The 16,217-nt window shown below is 40.2% G+C and overlaps 1 protein-coding gene across 3 annotated transcripts in view; it reads right to left on the bottom strand.

Moving 5' to 3' along the window:
* Window positions 1–2,840: 2,840 nt before the first annotated feature.
* P2RY8 (P2Y receptor family member 8) overlaps window positions 2,841–16,217 on the bottom strand; it is a 38,331-nt gene continuing 24,954 nt past the window's right edge. For 2 of the 3 annotated variants that reach the window (XM_068395533.1, XM_068395532.1), the window contains one exon: window positions 2,841–7,736. In XM_068395533.1, the coding sequence (XP_068251634.1) occupies window positions 6,595–7,668 (1,074 nt within the window). In that variant the 5' untranslated portion in view covers window positions 7,669–7,736 and the 3' untranslated portion in view covers window positions 2,841–6,594. Of the gene's footprint in view, window positions 7,737–11,439; window positions 11,526–16,217 lie in introns of those variants that run through there. The other variant, XM_068395534.1, reaches the window with a different exon arrangement.

Below are 16,217 nucleotides of genomic sequence, written 5' to 3'. Positions count from 1 at the left end.
TAAAGATTTGACAAGAGAACACTTACTTGCAAAAAATTAATCCAGAATAAATATAATCCAAATATATCAAGATGAATAATATGATTGAAATTTTGCTCTCAATAACTCCTTTTAAGACTATGAACTGCAGCATAAATGAGGAAAGACAGTACAAGATTTAGTCCAATAAAAAGTTCCTCTTTTTTTCAGAATGGAATCAATTACTAAGTAAAATAACCAAGGCTTGTATCCTAATCGTTCTTGTGAGAGGAATTTTATATTAGAATTTTCATTTTGGGCACTTAAAAGAACTGTGACTTTAGCTAAACCTAAAAAAATTTCCAATAAAACTGATTCTTCTAATGGACTTTAACAGGATATGAGCTTCTGTGGAGGAACTTGTCGGGTCACTGAAAAAGAGACCAGTGTTACATGCTCTTTCAGCAAAGGGATACTAGAGGTCTTGCCAGCATATTTGTGACAATTCAGGCCAGGAAATCATACTCTTGACTAATGCAGCTATGACAGCTTTTAAGTGTAGACCAGGCTGCTACCTGAGAAGAGAGCCAGCAACTGCGAATGGCCCTGCCCCAAGAGGACAATGAGGTCTGCTGCTAGTCAGCTCCAACAGCAGCTGCCTTCAAGAGAGTTGGGTCATGGAAAAAAATGAACGTAGGTGAGAAAAGATGTTAGAAATGGAATTAATAACTATATGCTTTGAAGCAAAATGTGTTAACTGTTACCAGCAGCCAGAGCGGTTTGTTGAAGGGCAATATACAAGTTCATCTTCACCTGAATGTGAGGGACTGCTTGAACAGGGGGGTTGGACAAGGTGAGCTCCAGAGGTCTCTTCCAACCTCAACCATCCTGTGACTCTGTGACTTGTCAACAGGGCTAAGTGGCAGAGGGCCAGGCTTGTGCCCCAGGCCACCCCCCGGGGCACTCTCAGCTCCCTCCCCGACTCTGGGATATCCCCCTTCAAGACAGCAGCAGGCAAAGCTCCCCGCCGAATCTCTGCCGGCAGCACCCCAGCTGGCAGGGTGGAAGAGGCCGGGCTCCAAGGCAGTTCTGGTAGGCCTTACATGGGAGCAGGGCCAAGGGGCTGGCTAGCTTTCAGTGTCCTGCCTCAAGGACTGGCATTTCAAGAAGAGGAAGAACAGGGCAATCATGTAATGTCACTTCTCTTTAATACTCCTTCAACCTCTGACCATTTCAATCTTATGGGTTTTCCTGAGTCTGTTGTGGTTTGCCTATTTAGTAAGCTACAGTGGATTTCTTTTTCAGGTGCTTTTCCAGTCTCTCTGTGAACCCATGTACTATGTGCATCCACAACATCCTTGGCAAGGTGTTCCCCAGTTATACTGTGTGTTATGAGAAGAGATACTAACTTTTCCTGGTTTTCTCCCTGGATCTTGTTAGCTTAGTATGTTATTCCCCAGTTCTTGCATGGGCAAAGGCAGTGAAACTCATCCCGATCTGCTTCTGCGCTCCACTGAGGATTTTGCAGACCTCTTTCCTGCCTACCTTATACTGTCTCTTTTCTGAGCTGAAGAGTCCTAAATTATTTAACTCATAAGGTTTTAAATTCATACCTTAGATCATCCCACATGCCCACTCTCACCTTTTTCCAGTTCTTGTAGATCCTATCTGTGATGAAGAGACCAGAAGTGCACAAAGTAAACAAGGTGTGGGTGAACCATAAATTTCTACAATGCTGATCTGATGTATAGAATCATGTATTATGATTCATAGTGGTCACTGCTGAGCAACATCACTTTGTACACAAAGCTACGTCTGGATTTCCCCATGTGCATTACTTCACACTTACCAATACTGCATTTCACCCTCAAACATTTGTGCTGTCATGCACACCTTTGGGCATGTAGCATATACCCTAAGAATCTCCTTAGAGAAACACCACTCTGGTGGGCATCAGTGTAGACCTCATGTTATTTTAAACACTATGAATAGGAAAAAACAACAAAAAATTATCAAGTGACTTTAGGATGATCTCTGGCCCTCTTTCATGTATCAGCACAGATGTAGCCAAACAGACGTGGAACCCCAAAATGGAGCATAGTCAGTCTAGGGAATATTTATCAAGGCACCACCAGACCTGACTGTCCCTGCCCAGCCCCCTGGGGCTCCCCCCACCCTGCCCAGGTCCCAGGACCCCACTTGAGCCCCCAGGGACTGTCAGCCCCTGCTCCAGCGATGTTGCAGCAGGGCCAGTCTCCAGCTCCCCACAGCCTTGCCCTGCCCGGCCATGGGCCCCGCCAAGCTGGGCATACCACAGGCCCATGTACCAGCCTGGCCTTGGCTCGTCCCCGTTCCCAAGGAGGTGCCCGATGCCCGGGGCTGGGTCTGCCCCATTGCCCTCCGGCTGCCCTGCTCCCAGCTGGGGGTGGGATGGGCCCTGGCTGCCAGGCGCTGTGAGAAATGCATTGAAATTTAAAAACATATGTATTCAGTGCACTTATTGGGCAAGCAGGAGGATTCCAAGTGGGCCAATATCTCATTCTAGTATTGCTGCTTTTAAAATTTGGCTATTTGAAGGGAGTATGCCAACGCCAGTTTCTAAAATATATATTAAAAAAAAAAGAAAAAAATGAACAAGAAGGCAAAGAAACAAAAATCAATCTTCAAAATGCTTGGGAAAAATAAGAGATTTAAAATGATACAGAAATCTAAAAAAAAGTACAATAGCAATGGGAAATGTATTCATTTTATTTCATAACTTGTGTTTCCCTGCCATCTTCTAAGCCTGTAAATTATTCACAAATGGCAGATGCAAAAAAGGAAAGAATCTTAAATCATGTCCTTTTTATGTTTTTTTTTTAATTACTATATGTACAAAAAAATCCAAACACATTCATAGATTAAATTGCTAAACAATAATTAAAAAAATCCCCTCAAAAAACAAACCCCAAAACTGAATAGAAGCCTATACATTCATGCCTTCTCAGTAAAATTACATTAACCACAGAGGCAATCAAGTAAGCATGTTGCCCAGGACCTGTATTCCCCAAACCAAAGGCAGTGTTGACATGAACTTCTCAATAACCTCTCAAATTGCATTCCACATTTATGTGTATATATGGTTTTATATATATATATATATGTATGTATGTCAACTCACACTCACTGACCAAGGAGGGTTGAAATCTTGCTACCTTAAGGTACCCCTCAAGGACATGTTTCCAATGTCAAAGAACAGTATGTTGGGCCACTTTTAAAAATAATTTATTCTCCTTCTCTCTAAAAAACCCCTCCAAAACTTCACAGTATACACCATCGGACTCAAAAGATTGCAGTTGTTGGGTTCATTTCTGTATTCCTTTCTCGAAGAACAATCCTGCTGAACTAAATGGGAATTTTGCTTAATCTGAGCTAACTAGAGGGTAGTTCATAAAATGGCATGAAGTGCCCTTTCTCTTCCTTTTTAGGCAATATCAGAAGAGGGATGAAGGGCTATGAAGAGCTGCATGAGGCTGGAGAGAAGAACATTTTCAATCATTTGTGAGCATCTTTTCTCTCTTGCAAAAGGAGCAATTCAGTATATTTCAAAATATAGCAGCTGATGTCCAAAGTGCAAAGTTTCTGCCCTTTTGGCTCTACTGGGTGTCAGTTTCAGTTCAGGCACATCACAGCACATTTTAGGAGGCACTAAGTGCTTGAGGATCAGGTTCAAGACAAAACAGAGTGAAAATCTGCATTAGAGCTAGGAGAAGTAATGGTTTTCATTGTGAAAATACTTGCATGTTAAAAAAAAAAAAAGGAGAGAGATTTCAGTATAACCTCCAGAAATGTTTCTGCCACAGCAAAATTCTGAAAACAGTTTTGGTAGTAAGAAAGCTGGAATTCTGTGAAAGGGGATAGTGAAGGGACTTGAAGAGCAAAGTGAAACCATGCACTGCTAAATTAATATACATGTTTGCAAAACGTAAGTAAACTAACTGAATTTCTTCCTGACAGATGTGGGACGGCTTAGGAAGAGCCATCGTTCTTTCTTTGGAGGTCCTGGCACAAGCAGACATTTTGGAACATGTGCTAGAGATGACACAGGAGCTCAGAGCCCCGAACTCACACAGGAGCGTATTCAGTGGGCTTCTCTCTTTCAGCACAGGCAAGACGATTTAAAGTAGCAAGCCCATCTCACTGCACACACACACCCAGCACACAAGCTGGTAGTGCTGCGTAGCTTCCAGGCAAATTGATGGGAAGGTTTGGATGGGTCACATATCACTAAGGTTGGCCTTGTGGGTAGAAGATGTGCAGATTGATTAAAACTAACTCTGTGAAATGCCACAAAACACTTCAGATGGCTTTTGAAAGGTAGTACTTGGTCCACTCACATTTATCCTACTCCAATAACTGATGTTACTTTAGCAGAAGATAGGAAATAGAAATATCTCGCAGTTGATTTTGTAATTATACAGCCTTTATCATGAAGAAATTCATGGTGATTAGTGGTGGAAAATTGTGTTTTAATCATGTCATACACAAAGAAAAAAGGCAGATTTTAAGGACCTTGGGTGTTGTCTTTTACTTAGGCACAGGAGCTCAGAAATCAGCATCTGGTGTCTGAACCAACTATCCATGATGTCAAAGGCAGCCTTGTCATTGTTTAAGGCTGGACAGGCAGTTAAGCGGACGGCAGATGCTCTCTATTAACCTTCTTCTTCCCCAGAGGGGAAAGGAAAAGAGAAAAGGGAGAGAGACTTACGGGTTGGAAAGTTAAAACAGTTTTAATAAACAATAACAAGGAAAAAGGGTATAATAAATAATGAACTCTATACAAAACCACTACGAAGCTCCCCCCGATGACGACCACGTCACCGCTGATGCTGCAGGGCAGGCACTGGGCAGTCCCGGAGCACATGTGGCAGCAGGCAGGAACCGGGTTTGGGAGCAACAGCAGGGTCACAGGCAGGGTCCTCCCAGGATGTCGGTCATAGGGGAAGAGAGCGCAACCCTCGTGGTCCCTCAGCTTTAAACTGACTATCACATGGGTGGGATGGAATACCGCATTGGTCTGGTCACCTTCAGAAAGTACTGTCACTTAAAAGAAACTTAACTGAAAAGTCTGTCCTAGTCCAAACCAGGACAAGCCTCCTACTCAGCGTTGGATGGAGTCACAGTGCAGAAAAAGGATATCATATAGCTTTGTCCCGCTTGTGAGGGAAGCTTGTCTGGCTCTGTCATGTGTTTTTTGGCTCGTCACTGTCAATGAGGGCCAAAGGTAGGTAAAAAGCTGTAAATACTACAGGAAAAACTTTGCCTTTGTCTCTCCCCAGTACATATTCTATAGCAGTTGTCTTTCCAAGCACACGAGCAGTTGCTGAGATGTGAGAAGAATTAAAACATGACACAGTATATGCAAACGAGCTGGAGAAGGATGTTTCAGAGAGGAGTCCCAAACACAGGACTGCACAATCAACTTGCCATAACCTATTTCCAGGGTATTTGGTACATCTCCCATTCTCAAGACTTGCTTTCATTTTTTCGAGTTCTTTCTGTTTGCCCACTTGAAAGAAGTACATTTCTGACATCTGGCTATAGGGACAGGTTTTCAGCTGGTTTCTGCTGGCACAGGATCACTCCAGATTGTGGTTGAATTCTCATATATCCAGCTGAAAATCTGATTAATAAGCCACACCATCACAGTAAGGAAGATAAGTGTAAGATAGTGTACGCACTATATGAAGCTAAATTCTTCGCTGAGGAGGATGGTGCTTCTGTGTATAGCCTATAGTGGACTGGTGAAAATGACTTGTTGATACCAATCACATACGAGCAGCAGCATTATTACTGTAGTAGGTCAATGCGAGAAAATCTGTTTTCTTAAATCAACTGTTCCCTAATGTCCTGAGAAATTAATAACTTCAAGAAATTAAAATATAATCCACTCAGCAGCTGAAGTAGTCTCAAACATTGTTAGTCCTAGCATCCTTTTCATTGTATGAGCTATTTCACTACATAAAGTTGAAATAAATAGCATGAGTCAACCTAACCTTTTCAAAGGTCAGTGTGGTTTGGTTCTGATAAACAGTTGGGTGAGTGTTGTGGTGAATTCACAGTGGCTATGCATTATGAATTAATGGTGAAATGACAAGCTATTTTTACTCATTCTTTTATAGAAAAATAACAAGAGAGAAAGCAATACATTAAAAAACAGTAAAACAAAAAACCCAGCACGTTGCTTAGAAAAATAGCTCCCCTACCCCAAATCCAACTTCAGTATATGCTCTAATTCATATACAGTAATATTTCACATTCACTGAGAGTCACAAGCCTTTAGTTAAACACTGAGATCATAAAACTTGTAAGTAATTTTTGTTCTAAACTTATCCCTTGGTTTCATGCAGTAGGACTAGTTCCAGGCCAACCCCTAATTGTGAATGTTGGGTTTGCTTCAGTGTCTTCTTGGATAAACTCAGTTCCTTTAACGCTTCCATTTCTTACCAGAAAATACTGAAGTAGGATGCACAATATGAGTATGGCCTGACTTCTGTCACTGGAGCAAGGTGTTTTGAGGGTAGACATTCAAAAAGAAATGTTTTCTGTGTCTACACATGGATCTCACAGGTGCCTTTCTTCTGGGGATGTCTAAGGCTAAAAAACACTTTCCTGCCTTTGCAAATAGACCTTTACTCCTTCTAACCCATCCATAGGTCCACTTGACATCGACCTGGCTGACATGGTCCTGCCAGAGAATAAGCTTTCCCTTCTGTTTTCCGAACTGTCGCTGAGCAGTACCTTGGGGCGAAACACTTGCATGAATTTCTGGTAAAATTCTTTGGATGCAAAATAATAAATGAAAGGATCTATGCAGTTGTTGAGGCAACTGAGGCACAAGGTGAGCTTGTAGGCAGGGTACAAACTCCTGTCATAAAATAGACGGACGATCATATGCACAAGTAGGATAAAGTTATTGGGGGCGAAGCAAGTGACGAATACCAGAAGGACTATAATTGCCAGGTATATGGATCTAGTCTTCTGCCTGTTACCGTATCTGTTTGACGTCTGAATAAGCTTCCGAATGGTGCCAATATAGCATCCAACTGTTACAACAAAAGGGATCAAGAAGAGCACGACAAATAGCGTGAGGAGAAAGGCTACCCAGGCTCCAAAGCCGGGCAACATATCCCATTTGAGGACATCAAAACAGGTTATAATCCCCAATTCTTTCACCTCATAGGTCAGATCTGTGCTTTCTAGTGGGTAGAAGGCTAGAAGCAAGAAAATCCACATACCTAAGCAGGCAGCCAGGGCATATCTTTTTCTTCTCCACTTGATCAACTTCATGGGATATACCACACCCATGTACCGCTCAATGCTGATACAGGTCATGGTCAGTATGGAAGAATACATGTTGGAGTAGAACATCACAGTCACAAGGCTGCAAAGAGTCTTGCCAAAGCTCCAGTGATTTCTTTGGATGTGATAAGCAATCTGGAAGGGAAAGCAGCTGGCCAGCATGAGATCCGTGATGCTTAGGTTGATCATGAAGATAACAGAAGGTGTTTTGGGTTTGATGTGCCAGCAGAGCACCCAAAGGGAGAACAAGTTGCCAGGGATACTGATCATAGCCACCAGTGTATACACAACTGGGAGGGTGATGGAGATAGCTTTATTCTGGAGCATTGCCAGCGTTTCAACATCCAGGTGGGATCCGTTTTTAACCATTATTCACAAGGGAGTTGTTGATCCCTATAAGCCAGCTGGATCATATTATGAACACTTGGCTTAAAAACCTAGAGGAAAAATGTCAAAAGAGAAAAGCAATATATCAAAACAGAGATTAAGAACATATTTCTTCTATTAATCAAACTAAGAAAAAGCCCTATGTAGTTTGACAGATTATCTCTGAATGAACTGAATCCATTAAAATTAGCTCCTGAAAACTCTCTCCTCCCTCTGAATCATGGTAATGTTTTACCAGTCTCACTTCTTCCTAGCTTTGAACAGCTACTTTTTCCCTGCTGAATGGCTTTCTGATACCTTCTGCAGTCTATACATTATCACACCTCTTATGTTATTGTAACACAAAAAAACATTGATGTCTGCATGAGAACACTCTGCCATGGGATCTTCATGAGCTAAATCCATCCTATCTACTCTGAATGTCATGACTTTGCTTCTTGTAATACACAATTTTTTTTTTTATTTTTTTTTGGTCCAACTAAACAGTGATCCATTCCACATGACTGCTGGATTTTCTTAAATTTTTTTTTTCCATTTGGAAAAGGAAAACATGCAATCAATTATTCTTGGTATATTAATGATATAAACAGAATATAAGGAAAACACCATGTATAATCGAGAACCAGGGACAGATCGCAGTTGCTTGGACTGGTTTACAGCCTGAAGGGATTGGGCTAAAGAAGTAACAAGCCCTCTTCTAAAAAACAGAAAAGCTATTGAGTTTCAGTTTCTGCAAGATGGAAGTTATTAAAAAATGTTCTTTTTGCAGCTGTCTTATTGGCATCACCTGTAATTCTGCAAAATTAGTTTCAGTTTTGCAGTCTGCAAAGCAAACCCATGCTTTCACTGTCTGTCCTGTATACATCTTTCTTGGCAGACACAATAGCTTATGGTTTAGCTTATTTATTTCATACAGTGTAGGAGCATTTAGCAGCTGCACACAAGAACTCATGCCTCAATGTGCTACATGCATGCGTGCTTACTTTCATTAAGCTGCAAGTATAGGGATGCAGATCACCAAAGTACAGAGTCGAAAAAGTGAAGAAATGGCCATGAATGACCAGAAAGGCAGAGGACAGAGCAATATTGGCCTGAAAAGGATGCCAGGCCAAGCCAGCTGATAGCTCTGGGCACATCTATGCTGTTTAATAAAAGAGGGGCAGAGAGTGGGTGCAGGCATATGCTCCTACTTGTGGCCTCTGATTGCCTGCACAGTTTAATCCAAGCATCTCTTTCCAAGACACGTTTGCTGTAGGAGGTTAGATTAAAAAAACATAGGTGCCAGTCAGCTGGTGTCACTTAACCTCAGATCTAGTTAAAAAGACCTTTTAATTTAATGGTGTGGTCATAGCCCATGAGCAGCGTAACAGATCTGTCCCTCAGAGAGGTAGTCAGCCCTCAGTGCTGGCTAACTCTAGCTGGAAATAACTGTTCTGAAAAAAAGTGTGATTTCTGACAGAGGCTCTCACTGAGTAACTTGCTAGTCCTGTCACAAAATAACTGTTGATGAGACTTGGCAAAGGTGAGGTCTCTGCTCAAGGCTGTAGTGCGGTAGAGAGATACTCAACTCAAAGTAAACTGAGTGCAGATCCAGAAAAAGCAGAGCTACATCAGCAAGAAGCTCAATGGGGGCTTATTTCTGTTTCTTGATCTGACCAATTTGACATAGTGCTTCAAATGTCAGCTAAAAATATGCAGAAGTAGTGAGAGTCAGTATCAAACAAGCATTGTTAACAAATGTTGCCAGTCTTTCAGGAGCTTCTAGCTGAGCTGTTGGAAGCCCACAAAAAGGCACAAGAAAATAGGAATTGCTATGAAGTCAGAGATGTGTTCCTAATATATCATGCACATGACACAGAGCAAACATGTTCCAAGTAATGAGCACGTCACATGATCACAACTGCAAAAACACCCTTGAGCCAAATCCATTGCAGATGAAATTCTGTTCTTGTCAGTGGAGCTATATCAAGAATGAAACTAACTCTTCAGTTTTCAGGGGAATTTGAAAAAGGACTTACTGACATAAAGCTCTTGAAAAAGACCTTAATGCTATCTATTTCAACTCTTCTATCTATGACTTACCATAGTAAATACCTATTTATGAACTCTTTATGGGCTCAAAGGTCCTTCTCAAGTGACACCCCTTTGTGCCTAACAACCTGAAACTTCCCGAAGAAAAGTTTTGTCTATTTCAAAGTATCTATGGAGCTCTGATAATAAGTCTTTGCAAGTGGAAGATATTTGTTCTCACAGGCTAAGGGATCTCACCCCTAGATACTATTCCTATAGGAATTGTATGTACTTGGGAGGTAGGAGTATAGGGGAAAATTTCCATTAAATCTGTCACACTGGTCATAAAGCTATTGAGTACCTCCTGCATTTGGTTTTGTTTTAGGGCTAATCACAAATATATTTTCTTCTAAACTTGCTTCTTCTGAGAGCACATCCTGATAAGAAGGAGATAAAAAAATGCATGCACAGATGTTGCAGTATGCAAAACAGTGTCAGAATTTGTGGCCTTCCTAAAGGCAAATTTTATGAACTTGTGGAATACTACTGTCAGTAAAACACAAGTGCCTCCCAAGTTTAGGCACCTCTTGAATAGGGGTTGAAAGGCACCAGACTTTGTGGTTAGGTGCCTACAAGAGCTCTTCAAAAAGGGTAGGTCCCCTTGGCATGTTTTTCAGTAAGGAAGGTGTCCATCACATGGAGCAAAGGACGAACGATGCGATGGTTCCCTAGTGTCTTCTGCAGGGGAGGAGGGGGCATGCAAACCACATGATACTGTTGTTGCAAGTCATTCTTGAGGGCAAATAGCCTATTGGGGAAATGTGGAGTACAGAAAATCCTCCTTCCAACTTTGCCTTTCCTTTTGCCAAATCCTTCTGGGGCTCTAATCCTGAATTCCTTGTTCTTGAAAGCCTGGGCTAGCAGAAATTCCTGCTCTGAGTCACTCTTACTTGTGATGTTTTGCTTTTTAAATGCCCAGGTTAAGCTGCTGGAACCACAATGTAGCATTTCAGCATACTTTACCTCTGCCATGATTGCATCTATTTGTGTTTAGTTAATGCTGTATTTATATTTTCATCTTGTTAGGGTAACTTTATGTCCCTCCCCCACTGCAACCACTGTCTCTGTCTGTCTCTTGTGGTTTAACTTGAAAATGTCATAAATCAAGTGAGAAAGTAATCTTTATGAGATTAGAATTAGATTCCCCTCACATTTTATGAGTTGCTTCCGTTCAGTTTCAGGTTTCCAACACAATTCAAATCAGTGGAGCTGGCATGCATTCTATGCAAGAGAAACTTTGCTGCAGGATAATTTTAAAAGATCTACCCTCAGCTAAGCTTTCATAACCATAATCTGTAAAAATATAGTTCTGTTACATAAATATTCCTCTTAGAAAGACGTGGTTTTGCTTTTATTTTGGGGAGACCTATATTTAAACTATGACACAGAGAAATGGACATACAGGTAGACTGTAACAAAAACTCAGTAAGGATTCTTCAAGTGAGAAGATCCAGTCTTATTGCCGTTTACATCAGTCCTCAAGCTTCTGACATAGAAAGAGAAATGTTAAGCTTTTCTGCTTGCCTCTTTTCTGAAACTTTTAGTGGACAGATATATTTTAGTTTTATATTAGGTACTAAGAGCACCTACATCCTCTGGAGCAACCCTTGCTAAATCCAGGTAGGATTTTTTTGCCTCTCCTCGTACTCACTGACTCGTGGCACTCTGGATAGAAAAACTCACTTGGAAATTCAGTCATGGCAGGTTTTCTTCTGATCTGTAACTGCAAGCAAAGGTTGGACAGCTGCTTAGTGCCTTTTTGACAGGAATGGTGATTCCTTTCCCTTCAATTGACAAAAGATGACAAATAAAACATTAAAGGGTATACTGAAAATCCAACAGTAAAAATCAGAGGAGGGCTGTGTTATTTCTTTGCCATGGAAGAGCAACAATAGAGATGTGTCTACTTTCTTTTTAGGGGACTACTACTAAATAAAACTGATGTGTTTCCTCTCTTACCTCTATTCTCTTCCGGTTGTCTATGTCAAGTGCACCTGTGAAAAAGACTGAAAAGGCTGTGAGCCAAATGAAAACCAGAATTACCATTTTATAAAAAGTTTTGTGATTTGTTTTGTGATTTGAGATGGAAAAATAAATCTCAAAACATATGCAGCAGAAAGCCTTCCAAAACCTATTCTTTTTCGTAATTTTTGGTTCACTACCTGTCAAAGCACTATTGTGTAGAATAGAAAGGTCTTATTTCATAAATTTATTGATATTGTTACACTTTTGGAAAGGCACTCTTCCAGCTAAAGAATGTAGATGGCATGTTTCAGATTACAGGAAAAAAAACCCGAGATGCAATTTCAACACAATTGCAAACAGATTCAGAATGAAGCAAAATGAAAGGACAGATTTTATTGTTGTAAACACTTAGAGAAATCATGTTAACAGTTTTTAATCAACACAAATGTGGCTGAAGAATGTATTTTGCTTTTTCTCAAAAGACTGCATTTTTTGAAAAAGAATTTTTTTTCTTATTTTTTACTCACTCAGTTTAATACTATTACAAAGCAGTAACAAGAGCTAAAGGGTTAGGATAGTTTATGCCTACCTAAATGTAGCTAAAACTGGTGAAAACTTAGGGATCCTCAGTGTGCAGTGTTCCTGCTGGGGATTCAACCCCTCCTGGAGCGTCTGAATTGCTAGTGAGATGGAAGAATATTAGACAAGCACAGGAAACAGACACTTAGTTTCTATCATAGACTGAGTGTGAGGAGAAGAAGGAGTCAGGAAGGCAAGGAGCTAAGAGCCAGTCATCTTGAGTTGTGGGAAAAGTGACAAACACTTTGATATTTAGATAGAGTAAGGGGTTTTAATATGAGGAACAAGAAGAAAAGGTGCCCTTTTGTAACACATCTCAGTTATTGTTCCTAAAGCATCATTGATGTGATTCAGAGAAACACTTCTGCAAATGTTCAAGTTCACCAAACTGAGGAATGTAAATGAGCACATCTCTGATTGCGTGTTCCTTAAACTGAACATGGGCTTTACCGAAAGAGGCTGCAGGTTTTGTCTGGATGGTTCTTTCTCACCCTTGCAATAAACTTTCATGCAAATTTTAGCTTCTAGGGCTACATCTCTGCATCTCTAAAAGCCAAGGGTTTGGTTTACTCAGTCAAGATCTGAACCTAAGTCTTCTAAGAAACGTCTTTGTATTGGGCCTTCCCCATTCTATTTGCTGATTTCTTTTTTTTTGTGTCTATTGTTTTGTTCTCAGTATCATTATTGCAAAGATCAGAAACTATTGCTGAGCTTGTAGTTATGGTATCACAAAGGCATTATTTCACACTAGGCTTTAGCTTATCTTCTTTTAAGAATAAATACATTTGGGAAATGAGACTTCTACCCTCTGTGCACTTGTATGTACAAGTATTTCTGAGCAAACAAAACAAATCTGAATTTATCTAACTAGCTGCCATATTCCTGACCTTCTATGTCATTTTGCTTTAGAAAAATAAACCCGTTCTTTATTTCTTATTTTTCACCAAAGTTTATTCACATAAAGGATATAAGAAAACCATATGTATGCCTTCACTGCAAAAGATGACATATTTTTTACAAGGAAAGATTTACACTATAATCACTATATTAATTGAAAACTCTTGCGGAGACCAACTTCGGTCTTTATCTCAGTACATCTAGTCAAAGTAAACCCTATGGTGGTTATAGCTCTGACCTTAAATAGTTAGGGCAAGGAAAAACAAGAGTGTCTTTTCTCCACAAGAATTTCACATTGAGAGGTTAAAAAACCCTCTATTTTTTCAGTAAGAAAATGTAGAAGCATTTCCAGCTTTAGGGTAGTGGAGTGGTACCTGCCTGTTGAGCTTGTTAGCTCTATCGATCTAGATGAAAGCAGCATTTTTCAGAAGTGATGCAAAATAATCCTATCATTTCTGCCTATTAGATAGTGCTTCTCATCTCCAGCCTGAGAGAACGCAAATGGACAGTTTCCAAGATTCAACCAAAGAAGTCTTACTAAGTGTGAAATCTAAATATACAGGTGAGAGGCAAAGAAACATCTCAAGGGAATACTATACCTATTCTTCCAAACTAGCTAAGTAGTAAAATTAACTGTACATAGCTACCTTTACATTTCCTATGTCTGTCCTGGACTATGCAGTTTTGCTGATAGTTGAATTTTAGTTCACTTGAACCTTCACCTTTGCTAACCATAAATTAGCAAAGTCAGGATTCTGTGCTGGTGTTAGCAACATTCACCCTAATTTAGATAAGGTTTGCATAAACACAGACACTATAATCTGTGCCAATAACCCTGGTCAGAGTGAAACTAGTCAATGTGGTCTTTAAAAAGTTCTTTTCTGCAGTAGTCAGGTTTATAGAAATAGTAAGGCTGTGGGCCAGTATTGACAGAAACCTCTGAGCATCTGAAGTGTGATTCTATGACTTTAAGTGCTAGTTACACTACAAAATAAAGCAGTTTGCAGTTTTCTTTACTGGTGTGCAAGATAGTCAGCTTTTAAAAATTCTATGAGCAAAACCTTAGGTCAATGAAACCTAACTTGTGTAACTCCACTGATAGGTTTTCTAGGCTGGTTTAAATTTCAGTCAGAGTAAACATCCAAAACTGGATTTAAACAGGTTCCAGTTTATGGGCTAATATCTAGAATATTGTATACATGTTGGTCTTTCCCACATACACAGATTTTGTAATCTTAATTTTTTCAAGCCTGATATTTTAAAAACGATTAGCAAAGCTAAGGCAATCCCTTTTAAGAGTTCAGCATAACAGCCCAGGAATTCATTCTGCAGGACTTACTTATACTCACAGAATCACAGAATGGTTAGGGTTGGAAGGGACCTCTGGAGATCATCTAGTCCAACCCCCTGCCAAAGCCCTCTGCAGTCACTGCCCATGTGCATGCTCTTATTTCCCAACAGCACAAGGTAATTTGCCTCTTGGTGAAATAATGCTATCTTGCATGTATCATGGAGGAAGAGTGTGCATGCAAGAAGTTACTGAAATATTGCTGATGCCTGGCAGGGAACCTTGACTTCATTAGACCACAGTTTTTTTCAGATGGTGCTGGCCATGGACAACCAGCTTGCAAAGCTCCTTTTAACCACTCTGGCAGGCATCCTGGGTAGTGTGGAGTTATGCTGTGCCAAAGGGCCCTCCTGAAGGTAGCTTGCCCTTGAGTTATGGCAAGATCGTGAAGATTTATGTTTTTATAGAACTTTGACCACAGAAAGCGCCCTATCAATCAAGTCTAAATTTAAATAACACATGAACTGATTTCCTTTATAACTTTAAATCTTTCAAATACTGTCTACGCCCAGGACTGACAGACAATGGTTTCTGGTCTGCAATTACTTCCTACTACAAGTAATTGCCGCACATAGCTGTTGTGAAAGTCAGAGGAAAAAGTGTAGTCGATCATTTCCCTTCTGACCTCAAATGCTGGGAAAAGAAGTAACAGTTTGTTGGCACAAGGTGTTTGTGGTAGACAATATGACAGATTCCAAATGAAGACACCTCAATCTTCAGAAAACTTGATGGTCTTATATTGAATTTGTATGGTCTGATTGGCATTTTACAGCAAACATATATATACACACACATACACACATATAAACATATCTGTATTTATATATATATTCTATTTGAAATCTGTAGTTTCTATCTTTTCATCTCTCTTTTCTGTGAAACTCTTTTTGAATGTTTCCTCTCCTGTTCAGTCCACAAAGGAATTGAGATAGAGCTGCATGCATGTTTTTGAAGATTATCTTTAGAGATAAGAAAAAAAAAAGAAAAAAGCTCGCACATTGCTTTTTCTTGCACTTGCACTAAGGATATAACAGTCTGTAGCTGTTGATCAATTTAACATATGATGGAGTCCACAAACATGACAGTCAAACAAGTTTTGGAGGTGTAGCTGGAAGGATGATTTGGCATGGTATTTGGGAAATGCTTCGAGAAAAGAATGTAGGGTAATTCTAACATTCATGTAATGTATTGGGGCCAGAAATTGGAAACAGTATTGTTAGGGGTGAATCAAAGAACTTGGCTGAGCATGTAAGCCATCTTCAGATAGGCCTTCTTCCATCATTTCCACAAGCTGGTCTCAGTATGTACAAAACCTCTTACTGCCTCCTAGATAAATAGACAAGTCCCAAAAAGTCCATTCTGGATCCAAAACGACTGGTGACTTGTAAATACAGGCTGAATTATTGTTCCTCTTGTTAAGTAAGATCTATATAAATATGCAAATCTTTTTCCAGAGCAGCAGCATTAAGTATCAGGATTTGGGTATAGCTGGCACCTTTCTTGCCTGATCTTTGCTACAGCCATGTATTTAGCATCTGTAGAAATCTAAGTGTCAATTTTAGGGTGAGTTGGAAAGTGTAGATGCCACTTACTGTACTGGGCAGATCTCCAATGACCATAACAGGCTCATATGTAGTCACTTCCACTGTAAATGCAGGTGTCTGAAGCTGAA

Source organism: Nyctibius grandis, chromosome 2, assembly GCF_013368605.1.
Source record: "Nyctibius grandis isolate bNycGra1 chromosome 2, bNycGra1.pri, whole genome shotgun sequence".
In the NCBI taxonomy this organism is placed as follows: Eukaryota; Metazoa; Chordata; class Aves; order Nyctibiiformes; family Nyctibiidae; genus Nyctibius; species Nyctibius grandis.
This window is presented reverse-complemented; position numbering and strand designations above follow the sequence as displayed.